This window comes from Sphaerodactylus townsendi, linkage group LG03 (genome assembly GCF_021028975.2).
Source record: "Sphaerodactylus townsendi isolate TG3544 linkage group LG03, MPM_Stown_v2.3, whole genome shotgun sequence".
Lineage (NCBI taxonomy): Eukaryota > Metazoa > Chordata > Lepidosauria > Squamata > Sphaerodactylidae > Sphaerodactylus > Sphaerodactylus townsendi.
In genome coordinates, this window is record NC_059427.1 from 81,174,952 (window position 1) to 81,195,869 (window position 20,918).

At 41.4% G+C, this 20,918-nt stretch overlaps 1 protein-coding gene across 2 annotated transcripts; it reads left to right on the plus strand.

Annotated features, from left to right (window-relative positions):
* The first annotated feature begins 1,250 nt into the window (after positions 1-1,250).
* CD74 (CD74 molecule) lies at positions 1,251-19,883 on the plus strand. 2 transcript variants are annotated; one of them, XM_048487887.1, is made up of 9 exons: positions 1,251-1,511; positions 4,791-4,966; positions 6,938-7,020; positions 9,078-9,131; positions 10,336-10,431; positions 11,474-11,555; positions 16,718-16,906; positions 17,576-17,643; positions 18,716-19,883. In XM_048487887.1, the coding sequence occupies exons 1-8, from the start codon at positions 1,423-1,425 to the stop codon at positions 17,641-17,643; spliced, it is 837 nt and encodes a 278-aa protein (XP_048343844.1). In that variant the 5' UTR covers positions 1,251-1,422; the 3' UTR covers positions 18,716-19,883. The 2 variants fall into 2 exon arrangements, with proteins under 2 accessions (XP_048343844.1, XP_048343845.1); XM_048487888.1 differs by lacking the exon at positions 17,576-17,643.
* Positions 19,884-20,918: the final 1,035 nt, after the last annotated feature.

Consider the following 20,918-nt stretch of genomic DNA (forward strand, 5'->3'; position numbering starts at 1 on the left):
TTCAGCATACAGCTGGGTATAACATGTTATTGTCTGAGATTCAGAAATTTAAATATTCTATTACAGTTTCTACAAGGTCTCAGGTGCATCTCCTGTGCTCTCGGGTTTATTCATTCCTGCATGAGTTAGATTTACTCTGGGGTGTTTCCTCAGGGTAGAATCACAGACTACGTCACACCTGGGCTTTCCAAGATTATTATTTCTTAGTCACCTGGTAAATTGCAGCTGAAAAGGGATTAGTAAAAATTATTAGCATCTTTTTCTTAATCCCAAATACATTATCTTCAGATATGTCAAACAGATCCCATTCTTTCAAAACAACCATTTTACTGATTAAAACTACTATTCTGGCTTTTATATTTTTCCATAACTATTTCTTAATCAAAACCTGCTATACATCCTAATGTGAAAAGGAAGGGTTTGGTTGCATATAAATGCCATCATTTTAAAACACTGTTTCCCGTATGGTCTCAGGGGGACCGTGATTTAATCTTCTCTCAAGGGAGATAGCAGGATTAAAACATATTTTTAAACTTCCAACCGGAACTTTGCATATATTCAGCTCTACTGCTCATTTGTGATAACCAGATGAAGATAAGCTGCCCTGGACCTTATACTGCTGGGAAAAATAATGAATTTTTATAGTCAACCATACATGTACTGCAGCCCAGGCCCCATTATTGGGCTTATCCTTGCTTCCACAAAGGTTTCAAAAATAGGATCCTAGACCATTCCCCACTTCTGTTCATGCACACGAATGACCAATATTTTTAGAGGGCTGTCCACAGGCAAAGTACACTCAGGGATAGCACAAATGCAGCAAAATGGCATGCTTTTCTAATTTATGCAGTGCTTTCTGAGTCTAGGTTCCTTGTAACTGATTGCTGAAATCTGCTATTAGGTAGTCTAACACATCTTAACAAGAATTAGGAACATAATAACATAGAATCTCTGCAGTTACTTTTGATCTGATGTTAATGACCACCAAAATTATCAGAGTTTAAAATGCGGCTTGCTTCCCCTCTCGCCCCTTTTCTGTCTGAACTTAGTATTGCAGAGGAAAGCTGCTGACAAGTCGGTGCTGTTTCAGCACCAACTACTTGGTGAAAGGAATTCATGGAAAGGTCTGCCTGGCAACTAATGATGTCATCTAAGAAACCAATAGGAAGTTTAAAAATTGCATCTGAAATAAGATAAGCCTACTGTAAGAGCTGTATATGGTACTGTGGGAGGTGGAAGGGCGGGCTTCAGGGGTATTTCCAGTTGGTAAGACCTGTTGCTTTCACTTCCTCTAGCATTCTGAGGAACAGAACAGAATTTTTTAAAACCCTTTTTAGAGTCAGTGCTGAGACAAGGAAGAGTATTCCACTTGCAGGCAGCAAGCACAGCAGCAGGTCTGCTCCAGGGGAAACCACCAGCATCATGGAGAATGACAGAAGAACCCTTCTTGCCAACCAGCAGCAACCCACTGAGACAGCTGTGTATGCTGGCACTGTAGAGCATCAGCAGAGGTATTTCTTTTGTTGTTGTTTAATTCACCTGAATCACTTTGTATACTTGATTATATGCACGAGGTAGGTCTGCACAAGGTTTCACCAGCGCTCATTCCTATGGAAGGTCATTCCTACGGAAAGGCACAAGAGAGTGAGAGAAGCTGAGCCAGTATTGTAAATGCTTGGCTTTCACTTGCAACTTGGTTAGACATTCATTGGTGAGACAGGCAGTGCCAGCTTAGGGAGACTGAAGGTAGGAATGTCATGGATCCTGGTTGGCTGGACAGTAAATATTATAGGATTTCTTTGAAATGGAAGGCGAGAGGAACAAATAGTAAAAACTTGAAAACTTAAACTGGACAACTTAACAAAGGATATTTATTCTGCCTAGTTCTGTGCAATTCTGAGCAAAATTACTCCAGACTAAGCTAACAGTGGATTTAGATTGAAGTAACTCTGTACAAGACTGTGTTGAACATCTGTGTTGCTTTTCTATCACTGAAGGACAATTGTAAGTTCCTCCCCCCACCCTGCCTCCCCATGCAGGGTGATTAATATTTTATAATGCACTCCCACTATCTCAGTTCCGGCCCTATGAGTTTGGATACCCAGATTAATGCTACTTTTAGGATATTTGTTTCTCCCAAACACATTTCTCTCCAAATTAGAAACATTCTGATAGTGAAAATATTTGCACAGCAAGTATTAAATAGTCAGTCTAAAACTTCTTCAATTAAAAACAGTATTCCTGTTTATTAGATACCGTACAGAAACTTGCAGGGTGAGGTGCTTATGTGTTTGTTACATTTTTTATTAATTTTTCTCCAAGCAACTCAGAACTTCATTTCAGGCTCAGAACAACACTATTAGGTGGGCCAGACTGAAAACAACTTGTCTGTGGTAAATTACATAGCAGAGCAAGAATCTGTACCCATGCTTTTCATGGCAAAGCCCAATTCTATGGTCACTGCATAATCTATATTTTTTAAGCACGCCTCAGTTTTGTACTTCGTCTTATTCGATTGTGCCTAACATTTGTGGGGGATTTTTAAATTTTCTTTGCAGTGAATAATCATTTCTTCAAATAAGCCACCATTTCAGAGTATCATATTGCTATGATGCTGTCATCTGGCAGTATTTGCCAAACTAATCAGAGACAGCCAATCAGAAATTAGATACTGGATGACATCATCTGTTGCTAGGGTGAAGGGTAGTCAGAAAGCTCACATCTATACTTTCAACCTTTTTACAGAGTTTGTGGCCAGATTGAATCTAATCATGGTGTTTGCATGCAACTACATTGTAGTTCAGATGGAGTTTAAAAGGGAAAAATATGTTGTGATTATGGTTCAGCTCTAGATAATTTTTTTTAAAAAAATATGCCAGTTTGTGAATCCTAGCCTGAACATGAGGAGAAAAGTACAGACTTGCGATCTATGGAATTGTAAATGTCTAATTTGGGAATGTCAAAAACTAGTAAAGAAATAAACAAACATTATTGAATATATTGTTGCTAACAGAACTGTAGACTGTTGAAGCAGAAGCTTTGCATAAGTGATAACCAGTGGTGGGATCCAAAAATTTTAGTAACAGGTTCCCTCGCCAGCCCCCCTCAGCAAAGGGGGCAGAGGCGTACCTAGGGAAACCTGAGCCCTGGGCAAAACCTGAGTTGGATGCCCCCCCCCCCATGGGCAGCCACCCCACCATGACCCCCCCAAATTTTTTTTGCACCAGGTCATTTCTAAATCATCATCACATTCTAGAAAATGTCCCAACTCACAAATCTGAACACAGCAATGGTGAAACACAGAGATTCTTCGATAGAGACTGGTGAGATAAAAGGTATGAAAGGCTGAGAATCAATGAATTGCAGTACCTGAAAGGGATTAACCCAGTTCAGGGAGTTACATTATTAGTCACAATTGCTATATGGAACCTTCATGTTCAAAGGCAGTATGCCTCTCGGGGAGGCGAGGGCATGGAGATGGAAAAGTGGACCCAATTAGTAACCCCCTCTCGGCACACACAAATAATTAGTAACCCACTCTCGGGAACTGGTGAGAACCTGCTGGATCCCACCTCTGGTGATAACTCTGCAGGATACATTGAAAGGGAGAAGACCATGGACTTGAGACCACTATGAACCCAGTTGCCTCTGGTAGAGGGAGAAGGAATGTCTGAATGTCAGAAGACAGCAGAGGTTGGATGGAGTAGGAATTGGGAAAGGGGGGTATAAGAACTGGGTGGGTGTGCCCAGTGCGATTTCCAGACTGGAGGAAGGTATTAGAGCTCCATTCAGACATCATGAGCCAGGTTTATTCTTGAGCTTCTGCTGTATCTCTTGTACCTCCTCTCCATTCATGTAGAGTTCTGACTGAAGAAGAATATGGAAGAAACCACAGCTTGTGTGTCATCTGAACTGGCTGCTTTATTGAATTGTATTTTGTGTCCAGACCATCAGGGCCAGAGCGAGGGGAAACTGCGCCTGGGGCATGCGTGCGCCCTGCCACGCCCTTGCTGCCCCCACTCCGGAATGCCCCCAGAACACCCTAGAACCCTCCAACCATGTCCCCGCCTGCACCTGGTGTGTCGTGTGCACCCCCGTTCCCTTGGCGCCACGCCACTGCAGACCATGATTCTAAACCTCAGTTGAGCCCTTAGAATCCCAATTTATAGATAAGAAACAAGCCACAGTTTGTTAAATCGCTTGATTCAGATGTCACAATGAATTATAGTTTCTTTGTGCTCAATGGAAGGAGCGAAGGGAGCACATGAGCCCAAGAATAGATTAGGCTTATTCTCATCATGCACATACAAGAGTTCATGTGAGAGAACCATGAAAGTAGGGGAATAGAATCTAACACTGCAGATGTTGAGAACTCTAATAATAAAATGCTACTTTATGATTGCAAGGGGCCGATGGGAATCATAGTCCACAAACATCTGGAGCACCAGGGTTGGACGCCCCTGCTCTAGAGCCAATGGTTGCTTTGGGAGGTAGACCCTGTTGCATTACATCCTTGCAGAAGTCCACCCTCCACAAGCCCCACCCCCCAATATCCTGGAATTTCCCAACCCAGAGTTGGCAACTCTAGTTCTCAATGCCAGCTTATACCAGCTTACTTTCACCCCTTGTGACAGTGCAAGCAGGATGTATTCACCAGAGCTCTTTGATCTATGCATGTGCATTTGTTATTCAGCATAATGCATTTTCTTTCAGTTCTACACCAATTATATGAAGAAAGAAAGAAGTTGCTTGAGTGGCTGAGCACTGACCTCTTCTCTCATATCTTACAGACTTCCTTCCAACAATCGAGTTGCCTACTCTGTCTTTACCATACTGGCAGTCTTGCTGATTGCAGGCCAGGCACTTACTGCTTATTTTGTATATCAGCATCAGAACCAGATTTCCAAGCTGACCAAGAACACCAACGACCTGCAACTGAAAGCAATGGTCAGCAGTCTTCCTCATGGTTAGTAGCTTCCTCCTTCACCCTTACCTCATCAAAGTGATTTTATTTGCTCCTTGTGTCCTGCCTTTCTTCAAAGATTCAAGGTTCTTAAATGTTCACTTGTCTTTGTAGAGGTTGGGTCCATTAGAAACTATGGTCGATTCCCCACTGTCAATTTATCGCGTGATACTCATGCAAAAAAACACACCAGAGGCTCCCCACCCAGAGGCATAGCTCCAAGGGGGTGGCGGGGGAGGGGTGCATGACGCACTAGGTGCATGTCCCTGGGGGTGTGTGGTGAGGGCGTTCTGAGGGTATGGTGGGGTCGTTCCGGGATGGGACGGGGCAGAGGATGCACTGGTACACCGGGCGCTTTCCCCCCTTACTACACCTCTGTCCTCACCCGGTTCTGGCACGGTTCTGGCACATGCTTCCCCCCAATCCTGCATTTTTTCAGAACCTGCATTGAAGTACACCTTTTTTCCCAATCATGCTTCGAAGCTGGATTGGTGGGAAGAAACGGGACAGATGCGGCTTATTCTTCCCACCCTTCGAATCTTCCAGCCAATCAGAGCACAGTGGGCTGTGCGCAGAGCACACACAGTCTTTTTTTTGTGCCATGCTGGGCGTAGCTACGAAGGAATGTAAACAGGAAGCTACGTTATAATGATTTTGATAAATTGTTTATACGTGGCTAAGGTCGAACGTAAAAACGAGAAGAAGAATAACATGAATTTTCAATCAGGGGCGGAGTAGTGTTCCTGCTCCAACACAATAGCCAATCAGAAAGCAGGGAAATTCTGCCTATGCATCCATGTAGCGACGTAGCTGCATGGAAAAAAGGTTTTTTTAAAAGTTCCCACCCCCAACACAATGCAACAGCCAATCAGGACGAGGAAGAATAGACCCAATCTTCACTAGACACACGCTGCAGTGGGGAGGGAGAAACTGCAACCTGGTTGTATCCGGCTTTAAGTTCTCAGTGGGGAAATGGCCAAGGAAATAGATGCATGAGCTGGCACTCAGTGTTGATACAGTTTAACTCCGACTGCCATCTCCTGTTGTTTGTACTAATCCTTGGCCAGAGAAACAGATCAAATTCTAATTGCTTCTTCTATACATTTGTAATAATTATGTACATACATGATTGTTTGGAGTACAGAACTTTGAACAACAGAATTGCATTTTAAATGTTCCTTTGTATTTTTTTATTATTTGCAACTTGAAAGCTACTGTATCACAAAATTTTTTTTATGTATAAGGCTTCACACTAGGGTCACCAACTTTGGGTGAAGGCATTCCTGGAGATTTGGGAATGGAGCCCAAGGAGGGTGGGGTTGGGGTTTTTTGAATCTGCGCTTCAAAAAAAGTCAGAAGCTCACTGGGTGAGTATAAAGTAGGTCTTTACGGACCCAAACTGTAAAGTAGGTCTTTAGGGACTCAAACATCTTGGGACCCAAACTGACAAGCGCAGAGAGTTTTTATTCCAACCGCCCAGCAATTTGTAAAAGTTAACTTTTGGTTGTGTGGGACTCTGCATTGGGACTCTGGCATGTGCGGGGAAGGGGAGTTTAGCCTTTCCCCAAATGCTTTTTTGCCTAGACTAAAATGGCTCCAGGAAAACCATAGTCCCCATGGTCGAGATCCAACTCAGATCACTTTATGGCTGAAGAGCTGATTTTGTAAATTGCTGTCAGTTTCCAGCGTCAATTTCTGTAAGAGAGATACTTCTGGCACTGACCCCCCACGCCCAAGCCCTCGTGGCCCCTTCCAGCCTTGCTGTCCTGTAGCAAAGTATGGCAGCACAGCCAGGGACACAAAGCAGGAGGCAGGCCAGGAGAAAGAGAGGAGATCCACTGCACTGACCAGCATACCCAGCTGTGAGTGCTTTATACTGACTTTTAAAACAGTGAGTAACAAGCAAAAGCAGAATATCCTTGCCGGACACACACTTTGGAGCCTCACTACTTGTTTTACTCTTCCCTCCTACAGAACCCAAGCCGGCTGGCCGGATGAGAATGCCAATGGCCAATATGATGCCACTGCTCATGAGGGACACAGACAGTAACGCAGAGGTAAACGTGACAGAAAAATAGGGATATTGCTTAACTTGTACAAAGGGAGGTGCCATGGTTGAATATTGCCTTCACGTTTTGGCATATAAAATGAGCCTCTACGTGAGGCTTGCTTAATGTAAGAGCCACATAGAATAAGCTTCAGATGTTTGAGAGTCACAAGACATGAACAAATATTACACACACATTTTTATCGTTACATGCATATTTTATTACAAATCTTTTACATAAATACTAAGAAATACACATACATAATAATTATTAATGTATGTAATTTTTATCAACTTTAAATGAGACTGTCAAACATAAAAACAATAGGGATACGAGATATTGCTAATGGTACTTCTTTGGTTGACTCTAAATATCTGTTCAAAAATGGAGAAAAATATGTAAATTAGAGGTCGTTAGTCTCTATTACTGTAGAAATATTGAGAGTTTCCATAGTTGTAGTGAGAAAGGCTTTTGACTACTGGAGATTTAATTGCCTGTGCGGATTTTTTAAAAAGGTTACTTCAGCAGCAGCTCATACCATAGCACAAGAATCTGCACTACATTACTGAAGTTAATCGGTAACAATCATTTTGTGGCTGTCTCTGCCTCTGACAGCAGCCATTTTGTTGCTATACCCTGCATGCCATGTCAAGATTCCAAATATGCCTGCGGGGCCCAAAGTTGTTGGGGATGTTGGGGTTTTTAAATGCTAGGAAAGGGCTCTGCAAAGACTTCCAGAGATTTCTGTTTCCAAGGCATACTTTTCCTGTCATATCCCACAGAAATTTTTTTTTAAATTGTTTGTATGCACCTTCTATTTCTGTACCTAATGACAGCGAAATTGTTTAAAAAAATATTAGAATGACCAGCAAAGATGGAGTTGGTTTTTATACTCCACTTTTCTCTGCCTTATGGAGTCTCAAAGTGGCTTACAATTACAATTTGGCTACGTGCTTTAGAAGTAGCTGAGTTGTAAAGTGAAGTTGACCACTACAATTCCTTCTGTGTGTCCATCAGAGACTTAGAGTTTGTGTCCCTCGACCTGCACATGCTACATGGTAAACCACTTTTAAAACTCTGCTGTTTTACCACCGCCCCCCCCCCCCCAAAAAAAAAAAAAAGGGTCAAACGCTCACTGGGAGAGTGTAAAGTAGGTCTTTAGGTTGCAGTCTCTGGGCCCAAACTGACAAGCTCAGGAGTTTTGCATTCCATCCTCCCAGCAATTTGTAAAAATTAACTTCTGAGTGTGTGTGGGTCCAATTTGCATTGGGACTCTGGCACATGGGGGAGTTTAGCCTTACCCCAAATGCTGCTTGCCTAGGCTGAAATGGCCCCAGGAAAACCATAGTCCCCTTGGTCCAGATCCAACTCAGGTCACTGCACAGTTGAAGAGACAATTTTGTAAATTGCTGTCAGTTTCCAGTGTCAGTTTCTGTGAGAGAAGCATTTCACCTCTGATCCCCTTCTAGCCTTGTTGCTCTGTGGCAAAGTATGGCAGCACAGCCAGGGGCAAGGACACAACAGCAGGAGGCAGACCAGGGGAGGACGTTAGTTTGGATTCAAACTAGCATTTTCATGGAGGGGATGGCAAGAAAACTGCACTCCATGCGAACAAAGGCTTGTAACCCTAACCAACCAACCCCCCAAAACACCCCCCATTCCTGCTCCAGGTATAGGATCTTGGGATATTCCAGGCTAAGGGAGAAAGCAGGTAAATCTTGTTGTCTAGGTACAAGAAGTTTTGTGGATTAAGCCATTTTCTATGTGCTCTAAGGCAGAAACAAACCAGTTTAACTAATGCGTGAAATGTATTGTTAATCTGAATATTTGTTCCAATGCTAATAATGATCTCATTAAGTGATCTCTGACTCTCAAAATGCTTTATACTGGAATAAACTTCGTTAGTCTTTTAGGTGCTATGGGATATGTTCCTAATGCAACTGATTCTAAACCCTGGCTAATATTCATTCCATTCCCTACTATAATGAGCTTCTTCTAACTCTCTCACCATCACCAGTTATTTACTTCTTCGCTGTTTTTTTGTTTCTTTTTTGTAATCCTCGGAGGATCCAACCCAGCTGAGCAATAAGACTGAAGACATAGTTAAACGCTTACTCCTGGTAAGAATCCTGCCCTGTTGCCCAAGTAGTAATATTTTGTAACTTACCTCAGAACTGATGGTACTCCATGTGAAGCTTACGCTGCTGGAGACAAAGCACTGCATTGGCTAGACCCTTGGTCTAATGCAGTTAGGCAATTTTATTGCCCTAAGAACTGCTCATCTGACTTTGCTTTTCAATGAAATTTAATTGGTTGGGAGTCCTGGAACACCACTGGCAATTATTGTATATATTCAGGGGATCCAAGAAGAGATCTGTGCACAGGGTTCTACTTGTTGAAGAACAATGCTTTATTTATTTAATGATACTGTGTACAGACCACTTTTCTGTGTTATTTAAATCACATGGCAAAAGACAGTTGATCAGCTTCAACTTTGCTTATTATCTCAGGCCCAGCAGTGATGGTAGTCAGTGCCCAGATATTAGAATATATGTTTCTCCACATATTCTCAGAAAACTGTGGGAAGGGTAATTTACAGCACAGAAGAGGCAACTAGAGGGTGGTGGCGACCCTCTCATTTCTTTTCCTCACTCTCAAAGGATTCTTCCAATCTCTGAGCCCCAGCAGAAGTAGGTTTGGGAAGGAATAATCATCATCATCATCATCATCATCATCATCATCATCATAATAATAGTTGGATTTATATCCCCCTTTCACTCCAGTAGGAGACTCAAAGAGGCTTACAAACTTTTTTCCCTTCCCCCCCTCACAACAAACACCCTGTAAGGTAGGTGGGGCTGAGAGAGCTCAGAAGAACTGTGACTAGCCCAAGGTCACCCAGCTGGTGTGTGTTGGGAGTGCACAGGCTAATCTGAATTCCCCAGATGAGCCTCCACAGCTCAAGCGGCAGAGGGGAATCAAACCCGGTTCCTCCAGATTAGAGCACACCTGCTCTTAACCACTACGCCACTGCTACTCCTGAAAAGAGATAGGTGAGGACTTTTGTTTTTTAAATCACCCCATCATCTGTTGTTTTGTAGTAATTCGTGATGACCCCAACATACAGACTTGACACCAACCCATCTATTTAGACTGTTATCATTCACCTCATTGAACTGGTGAGATCAGGTTGTTCTTTCTGTTTGCCATTAAGTTCTGCAGTCTCCTGAGAGTAGGCTTGCTGTTACTTGAAAAATATTAGTCTGTGCTTGGTAATTGTTTTCTTGGTCTCCTACAATGTTGTTAAATATGCCGTCTTTGCAGATGGGAGATCCCACCAGAAAGTTTCCTAAACTGGAGAAAGCCTTTATGGACAATATGATTCAGCTGAAGAGATCCATGAATTATGTTGACTGGAATGTAAGTGCTGCCGCCATTCAAAGACCCCAGCAGACTATTTTGAAGCCCCTTCTGGACACACAATACAGTGGAGTTATTATGTGTAGCAGACTCTTTTGCACAGAAAAATCCTGAAGCAATTATTACTTTAGAGATGTTGTGGGAGGCTTCTTCTTTGTAATGAATGTCAGCTCTAGTTCTCTTTGGTCTGGGAGCAATCTAAACAGGTATACTCAGAAGTAAATCCCATGTTATTTAATGGGGCTTACTCCCTGCAAGGAGTCTTTAGGATTGTACTTTTTAGGAGAAAATAATAGTATGTGTGTTTGGAGAGGGGATTCAAAATGTGAGACATGAAATCCTAGGCATGAAGAAATTATGATCCCATTAGCTATAGCAAGATAATTAAACAGCATTTTAAAAGAAAGTTCCGGTAACTATAAAACAGTAACAAAATGCTGCAATTGGTAGAGAGTGAGAGTGTTTATCCAATTTGTAAGCAACTGATAAGGTTAGATTTTTTCATTTTATATTTTAAGTCAGTGATGTAGAAAATACTTAATGAAATCCATTTCAGAGTGTACAAGTGACTGTCAAGAGGCTGTAGGGAGTAGATATTCTTTGCAACACACAATTCTTTTTAAGTTGTTTCAGAATCTGTTCAGGGTGTTGAATTTGATTGCCCATGAGACTTTGGATACAGTTTGAGGTTCCTTTGCCGACTATCTGGAAATCTAAGAAGGGTTTGGGAACTATTTGGTAACGTAGGAGTTCTCTCATGCAGGGAGAACAATTCTGGACATCTGATTTTTAACTATGCCAGTGAAACTTCAGACTTGCTAGTTTAAAGTTAAAATTGTCCAGACTGCATGGAATGGCTTCACAGAATGACAGAAGACATCCATATTGCCAGTGTAACATATGGAACAAATCTAAAACTGACAGTTTAGAAGTTGGGCCAATGTGATTTTGTCTGTGTTTAAGAGAAATGCTGAACTTTTTTCTTCATATGTTTAAAATAATTAATGATTGCTATTTATTGGCATTATTTGGTCTGTCATAGGCCTTTGAGATGTGGATGTACAAATGGCTGCTTTTCCAAATGGCCCAAACTAAAGACCCAGAAGAAATTGCAGCAGTAAAAGGTATGCTTATTCTGTAGGATTGAAAAGAATACTATGGGTGTCCTAGGCAAATTCTAGTTTTTTCTGGTGATTGTTTTATTCATCTTTTTGCAGTTCTAGGCCATTCTTAAAGAGATGCAGGAAATGAAGTGAAACAAAATCAAAACACACAATAAACTGTGCTCTGATATCACACATCTTTGTGGGAGAATTAACTGTTAAGATGACTCACATCAGACTAAAGATGCTCTGAAGGTCTCAGGGCTGTCTCTGGAAATGGCAGCCCTGTGTCAACTTTCTCACCTCTCTCGTGTAACAAACAAAATCACGTCCTCTGTGTGATGTCACATCACCATGTGTTTCATGCCTCTGCCTGCAACAACCAATGATGTGAGGTAAGGGTGGGCAAAGGCATAATAACATGGGGAAAGTGATGTTACAGGGCAAGAACTCAGCACAGTGTTGCCTTTGTAATGTGCTTTGCCCTAAACCAAGCTACAGACTCAGCCTCTTGAAGGCCATTCTCTCCCTCTCACCTTTTCCACCAGAATTCTATTATTAATGCAAATATGATCTAAACCAGTAGTTCTCAACCTTCCTAATGCTGTGACTGTTTAATACAGTTCCTCATGTTGTGGTAACCCCCAACCATAAAATTGAGATATATATACATATAAAATATAAAAAGACCATTTTCCAATGGTCTTAGGCGACCCTTGTGAAAGGGTCATTCGACCCCCAAAGGGGTTGCGACCCACAGGTTGAGAACCGCTGATCTAAATGTTGTTAATTTCACGAACCCCATTTTATGTATAGGGCTGGGACCACTGACCACCCTTGTCATTAAGACAACCTAAATATTATGCTATCCAGCTATGGTTCATGCATTAGTCCTTGGCCTTCTTGGGCTTGCTTGCAAGAACTATTCAAGGCTGGTCCTGGAAAGGTGTCTAGCTATACCACTTGATTCAGAAAGCAACAACTTAAGGTTGCTGCCTAAGAGATTAACCAAAGAATAACAGGCATTTGCAGCCTTGACTGGCTATTGACTATATTTCTTTTCTGTAAGGACGAGGATTAACATTTTTGTGACAAGTTATGACTGAGATCTAAAAGACTACCTTGTTTTCTTCAGAGCATTTTTTTGCACTTAAGAATGCTCACAACCCCAACACTTGTACTCCTGACCTCAAACATTCTGCAGGTAGTAATTTTTAAAAATACCTTATCCTTCCTCTCCCTCTTGGGAGCCAGTTCTTGCACTGGCATTATTCTTCCATTAAAAATCTTTGCTTTGTTTCCCAAGATAGCAAATATTTTCCTCTTCCGAGATGCACTTGCTGTAGGGCAATGTTCTTTTAAAAATCGTTCTTTTTATAATATTGATCCATGTTCCGTACATTCAAGGAGAGTTCCAGAGAAAATATTATCCAGGTTTGATTTCCTTTAGAAGAAAGTACTGAAGACCTGGCAGTGTCTTTATATTTACTTTGCTTAAAAATACACAAGTAGATGATACATGGAGGCAGAGACACTTCAGTGAGATCCCAAGGATCTTTGCTTTCAGCCATCTTCTAGATACCTCTGCTTCCTTGTCCCTTCCAAACTACTGCTTTTAAAAATACATACATACTTTCATATACTTGCTCTTTTCCTCTGCTGAAGGGTTTACAACTTTTCTAAGCTCTGATGGCTTCTAGTTCAGGAGGCCCATTGAGGAAACTACCATAGCCATAAAATATATTAGCATTTGGGGTCAAGTACCTGACTCCAATCAGATGTCCCTTTAGGCAAAACTACATTGCTGTCAGAAAACAGTGAAGACTTGAAATCAATCCTGGTGAAGGTTAAAGCAAGAAGAGCCAATACAGGAATACAGCTGAACATCAAGAGAACAAAAGCAATGATTACTGGTCAATTTGCACAATTTGAAGACTGACAATGAAGAAATTGAAATTGTTCAAGACTTTCTGTTCCTTGGCTTCATCATCAACCAAAAGGGAGAGAAGGTTACCAAGAAATCAGAAGGAGTCTAGAAAGGGCAGCCATGAAGGAACTAGAAAAGATTCTTAAGTGTAAGCATGTGTCACTGGCAACCAAGATCAAGTTAATTCATGCCATAATATTCCCCATTACTCTATATGGGTGTGAAAGTTGGACCATGAAAAAAGCTGGCAGGAAGAAACCAGATTCCTTTGAAATGTGGTGTTAGAGGAGAGTTTTATGGATATTGTGGACTGCCAAAAAGACAATTAAGTGTGTTCTAGTTCAAATCAAGCCTGAACTATGCCTAGAAGTTATAATGACTAAACTGAGGCTGTCATGAAGAAGAGAAGAGTCACTGGAAAAGACAATAATGCTATGAAGGGTTGAAGGCAGCAGGAAAAGAGGAAGACCCAATGCCAGATAGATTGACTCAATAAAGGAAACCATGGCCCGTGACAGGACATTTTGGAAGTCATTCTTTCATAGGACTGCCAAAAGTCAGAAGCAATTTGACGACTTCTGACATACACATTGGCAAAAATCAGACAACAAACTCACTAATACACTGTTACATGAATGTGAGAAGGTTTATATAGGCGCAAACATTTATTATGAAGCTGAACATTCAGGCAGAGTTTTGAAAAAGCTGTGCTGTTTATCAGGTGGGGCCAGTATGCCTTGTTTCACTATTAGTCTCTCCCTCATGTTTTCCTGCTGGCATACTTTTACAATATGTATAATTTTAGTACTATATCACATCAGGTGCAAAATACTACAAATAATGGAAAATTTCAGCAACTGAATGGAAATAATACTGGATACAACATTAAAAAAATCTACGCAAAATAAGCACATTTAGGCACAATTGATTGATCAGCATAGGTTAAGACAAAGCCTTTTAAGCCTCACTGATTTAAATAGAATTGTTAAAAAATTGCTTAAGCCTCTTCCATTGCACTCAACAAGTGTTTAAAAGTATTTAACTTTTGATTAGTTGTGCCCGCAGTATTGATTTCCTAATGTGGGGGAATGCTATAGATCTTGGCTCATCTGCATTGGCCACCTGTATGTTTCAAAATCTTATTTAAGATTATGGTTAAATCACTACAATGCCTGGACATAAAGTATATCTGAAAGGACAACTATATCAATTTCCCTGTCATACTTCGGGTTCCTTTTCTACCCAAATTAAAAACTTGTAAAGCCCTGATTGTCCTGACATAGATAGCCCCAGACTAGCCTGATCTTATCAGACCTCATAAGCTAAGCAGGATCTGCCCTGGCAAGTATTTGGATGGGGGACCAATAGCAGGATCATGGTGCAGAGGCAGCCAATGGCAAACTACCTCTTTTTATTTGTTTTTTTGTTATCAGTTTTCATGTTCCACCCCTCCCCATTCACACTTGGGGTGGCGTGCAACAATTTAAAACATTTAAATATCACATCAATAAATACAGATTATCGAGTGGCAACACTTCTAATTCATCCCAATTTTGGAACCAACACATCAAGGGGAGCTAAGTCAAGGTTATATAACAGCGTTGACAAATTGATGGTCAAGAGTTGATTAAAAGTTGAGTAATAGATGGAAGAGGCCTCCAGATGTTAATCATAGCTGCTTCAACCATATGCCTGGTGGAACAGCTGTGTCTTATAGGCCCCGCAAAGCTGCATAAGGTCCCACAGGGCCTTGGTCTCCTCAGACAGAACATTCTACCAGGCTGGGGTTGGGCTGAAAAAGCCCTGGCTCTGGTTGAGGCCAGCTGGATTTCTTTGGGCCAGGGACCACCAGTAGATTTGCATTCGCTGACTTGAGTGACATCTTGGGGGGCGTACCAGGAGAGACGGTCCTTCGGAATGTCTATTGCCCTGAAAACCTTACTGGGTTGCCATAAGTCAGCTGTGCTGTTGGGTGCCTGGGTGATTACAAACTGAATAGTTTAAAATGCCCCCCCTTTTTTGGTAGATCATATGAACAGCCCTTTTTTTCATGTCATAATGTTTACCAATTAGCGCTCTAAATGTGCTGGCTGGAGGGAGCAGCTTGAGCTCGAAGCAACTTGCTCTATTTTCAAAGACATGGCTGCAAATGGGCATTTTGGCAACTTGCTATCTAGCTTTGAATTGCACGTCTTCATACTCTAGAGCCATTGGCTTTTAAGTCTCTTCTTACTGATCAAAATCCAATGGAAGAAAAACATGGCCTGCCCCCAGGAAGTCACAAAGCTGGGCAATGTATGCAAAGCCACTAGTGAAGAGGAATTCATTTAAAACTGCAGTTATCTGAGCCAAATGATGCACCCATGAGAAAGGAAGACCTGGTATTTCAATTATGGCCTACTTCAAAGAATAATAAAAACCCACTTGACCATCTTAAATATTTGAACAGTTCCCGCCCCTAGTGCCTCACAAAATTGCATCCTGAACTTTGATATCAATGTGGACTGTAACTTTTCTATACATCACTGTGGCAGAAACACAACATTTAAAAAGAGTACATCTTTCTTTTGTAGTTTCAGCAGCTTTTGAAATAAAAGCCCAATCTGAGAATTTCATGCCAATTAGCCACTCAGCAGTGGTCCGACGCATCCCCATTAGCAGAATTTATATTAATACTGCCTCCATTAAGCAGAACTCATTAGCATTTGCTCTCATTAGGCTAAATGGGTTCCCTGGGAGCCATCCCAGTAAAGTAGCTGTCCTAATTAAACTGGCATATTGTTACAAAAAGTGTTCTTTCCTGATCCTTTCCACCCCACCCCCCGCACTTTTAGTGTAGCTGAAGTGAAACAACTGATTTTTAATGAGTTAAAAGATGATTCAGCCAAAGAAAAAGGCAAAGCGTTTCTTGGACTGACCATTTGGGTTGGCTGGTGGGTGGTAGAGTGTGTGTGAGAGAGTTGTACTTGAATACTCCCTTATTTAAAATACACTCTGTGTGACTGGCGGGTGGGCAGGCAAGGGGGGGGGAGGGGGGAAGCATGCTAGGAACAAACCTGCTCCCTGAGATGCTTAATATGTAAACCCATCTTGCTGCCTGTAGTGCTTGCTGAAAAGCAGTACATTTTACTACAGGGTTCTCTATTGTGTGAAATGTTTCACATATCATGGGTCTGACGTAAAACTGTATGCGTTAAGACCACAGATGCAGGTTAGTGATCAACTCTATAGGCTAAACGTTCTCTCTCTCACTCAGTGCAAACCAAGTGCCAGGCAGAAGCAAGTTTCAAGGGTGTCTATCCAGGAAAGTTCCGCCCCCAGTGTGACGAAAATGGCGATTACCTGCCTGTGCAGTGCAATCATAGCACTGGGTTTTGCTGGTGTGCCAAGAAAGATGGTACTAAGATTGAGGGTACCTCAAGTCGTGGATTTCTGAACTGCACTGGTAAGTATCTGCTACCTATCAAAGTGGGTGTGGGGAGCTAATAAGAAATGAGATGTCTTTATGTTCCTATGCGTAGTGATTTATCAATAGTTAGAAAGCCATGTCTAGGATCTCATCCTGAAGAGCCATGAAACATTGTTAGGGCTTAAACCAAAGCCATGTTGATATGATACCATCATCTCCTTTTTACACAGCACAGATGAGAGATGTGTTGAGGAAGGATAGGCTACAAGTGAGGCAAAGTGGACTGGGAAGCCAGGAGCAGTAGAACGCTCAGCCATCCCAACATGCACACTGGTCTTTCAGGAGCCCCAGACATTCCAATTTTCTTATTTTCTATAAGCAAATGAAACAAGTCTACCTCATTCTTGATTTTGCATCAAATGAAATCCACAACTTTCTGGAGAATGGACCAAAGAATCAACTTAATATCTCTCTAGCAGTTTGCAGTTTCCCCCCTAGCTACCTTCCATGAATAAGGTAGTACTGTAACAATGTTTGTGTCCTATTAAAGAGGCTAGCTGAATGGATTTCTTTAAAAATCACAAAGAAAAATAAAGGTTACTGAACACAGTATAGCAGAGTCTCCTAGAAAGGTTCTTAGAAGTGGTAATGGGAAGTTCTCAGAACACTGGAAAGAATGGAAGCATTTACTGTCTTTTTCTGCAGAAACGCATCAGATTGTAGATCCTGAGAATGCAACATATTCAGGGCAGGATCTTCTGCATCTCAACTGAGTAAGAAATTTGACTGCCTTCTGATAGTTTATTATTGGGTCTTGGAGGCAACTTTCTGGGCTTAGTTCTGTCCTCACGCCAGATGTGCAAGGATGAATAAAAGAGAACAAAATGCAGAGGGCTTTGTAGTCTCAAAATATTATTCATCTGCCCACACTGCCTGGGCCACACTCAACATGCCGTTTCCAACTCTCAGTGTAGAGATGGGCAACCACTGGCAAAGTGATGGATGATATGGACCGCAATGGCTGAATGTGCCCCTGATGTGTATTGGGTTGCCAGGACAAAGCTGGAAACTGGTGGAAGCTAACCTGGGGGAGAGCCTTGCTGGTGACAAAATGATGCTGCTAGCATATTTTGTGCGACTGGAAGTGATGTCAGTGTGTTGTTGGCAAAGTTTGAGCATTAAATCAAAACTTGGCAGTATCCTAGGATGCTGACATCATCACACCCCGATGTTGCTTACTCCCCCCATTTAATTGCCACCTACCTGAGTGGCAGAGGGAAGGGCTGGCAGGGAGAGAGGTGTCCTGCCATAGCGGGACACCTGGCACATTCCTGTCTCTAATCAGTGTCGCCATGTAGAATTTCCTAGGACATTAAAAACAACATGTTTGGCGAAAGGGATGGATTGAAGAGTATATGGATGGGAAAGCCACGAGGGAACATTTTGCCTCCTACCAGATCAGAAGTACTCTGGGAAATGTGTTTATTAAAATTTCTTTAAATTGTATTCTTTAGCCTGAACAGAAATGTTCAGAAATTTCTGCATTATTGGGGGAGGGGCGTTAGGAGTATTAAATAGCAGGCAAAAAGATTTCAGTATGGAAAGGTTTCAGTATGTGGTTAAGTAAGGACTGCATCTATCATGAATTGCTCAATAATGTGAATCACAATTTGTGACAGCAAGACATCCCTACGTTTACCGAGAACATCATTAATTTTGCACTGCTAAAGCCATATTTTGTTGTTGCTCTCTTCACTTTGTACATTCCTGTCCCATCATTAGCTGAACACACTTCTGGGACTGAACTGGTACTATTCATCTGCTGTATTTTTCTTCTTTCCTTAGAAAGTGCCAAGTAAAGGATGAAGGCAAGATCAGCCACATCACTTCACAAACTTCAGCTTTTCTCCATCTGGCTCTGTTTTATGTTGTGCTGTGCTTCTGAATTGATTTTTGTGCATGAAGAACCATTTACAAACTTAAAAATTCCTACACTTAGACATTTTCCTTAATAGAGTGGAGGGGAGAGTAGACAAAGTATCATTGGTTACTGATTTCAGGGCTGAGTTATCTTCTTGCAGAAATTAACATTCCACACAAGAACAGCAAAAAGCTTTGCAGTGAACAAGGATCGTTCCTTTAATAGTCAGCTCAAGCAGAATAATTTTTTTAGCTAAATATATCCCAGTGATTTTTGTAGTTAATCAGCCTACACAGGTAGAGTAGCCATTGCAAGTATCGTGGAAAAATTCAGGTTAGCAGGTTCTGAAATGCAAGCTCTGGGCTGTTGACCAACAAGAGATGGAATGCAAGAAGTAATATCAAAGACATATGGGAAAATGTTATTACTCTGTGCTCTTCTAGATACCTGGTTTCAGCTACTGAACTCTGAATTCATTGCTTGAATGGAGCTGAGATGCCCTCTACAGGGAATAAATTGTTGCTGCATGTAAGGGTTACATACAATATTAAAGGAAAAATTATGGGAATCTTGGGAGATAATGCCCTGTAACTTTTCCCCAGCAGATGAGTTGGAAGCCCTTTAACAGTGCCTCTTTACCAGTGGTGGGATTCAGCAGGTTTGCACCACTTTGGCAGAACTGGTTGTTAAAATGGTGCTTGCAAACAACCAATTGTTAAATTATTTGAATCCCACCACCGGAACCAGTTGTTACATTATTTGAATCCCACCACTGCTCTTTACTCTAATATAGACTTTAGAAAAGCTTCTAGCACATGAATAGTGATATTATAGGTAAGGATACAGCTAATGCTTATGCTAAAGAACATGCTTCTTTCACCCAGTGCAGGCAATATTCAATATGTTTTTCTTTAAGAAAGCAAAGTAGTGTTTCATCTATAAATAAGCAATAGATGAGATTTTTAATCTTCATATCTTACTCTATGACATGGCAATTATGGGTTATGAATGTATGATCAGTCCTTTGTAACTATTTAACAACGATGATTTTAGTTATAAGCCTTGAAAAATTAAAAATAACCACGAATAAAATGCTGTCTTGTTCATTCAGATAGCTGATTGCTATACTGTTGGTGTAATAAAGGGTCAAAATGTCCTTTGCAAAATTACTAGCTGCTACAAGAAATATCACAAATTTGTTTTTTCCATTCTATTAATTAGTTTCGGGTGTGTTTATGTTCCACCTGCTTGTTGCAGTTCCATGCCTACATCCATGGTTTCAATTTGGTCTCACTCAGCTCTGAAATCAGAGGAGTTGTGCGGACTTAAGAGTGACGAATTATGCTTTCCCATTCAATGACAGCAGGACGTGATGATGTGGGGGTATGTTGCCAAGAGGCAAAAAGTTTATTTTCCATAAAGGAATTTGGAAGTGATAAACACATCAGTAGCGAAGGAAAACGATTTTGTTGAAATCTCTGTAGTAATGAGAAATCAACAAAATAAAGAATGTACTCTTATGACCGCTTCTGCTGCAAGAACCCTGAAGAACAACAGTGGATTAACTCTCAGGGACTGGCCAGTGTGCCCAGTGCTGCTCTGCAGCCCAGCCTGAGCCAAAGTTCCTGTAGCAAAAGTCTGCATTCTTTGTTTCGTTCTTATGACTTGTTGATTTCTCATTTCTATAGAGATTTCAATAAAATTGTTTTCCTTCACCATTGGTGTGCGTGTTGTCTCTGAATCATTTAGCGGCAAAGAAATTTTTGCCTTTTGGCAAAAAACTGTATCCACATCATCATTCTATGAAGATTTACTCCACTGCACCAGGCATTTCCTAGAGATTCCTTTGTATCAGCTATCGTAGATATCATAGATATCACGGAAATATTCGTATCAGTTGCAGAATCCTACGTTTTGAGGGGAGAAAATGGAATACATGGCACAGCATTTTTTTACAGAATGGATTTCAACTTTTTAACAAGAAAAGGCACACACACTTTCCTTGCAACCAAGAGCACTGGGAACACACTCTGACCAAGTTCCCAGCTGAGGCGTGCAACTGATCAAAATTCTTCAGAGATGTTTAGCTGAGATTTGGTTTACTGAGTCTGTTAAAAAAATGGCACA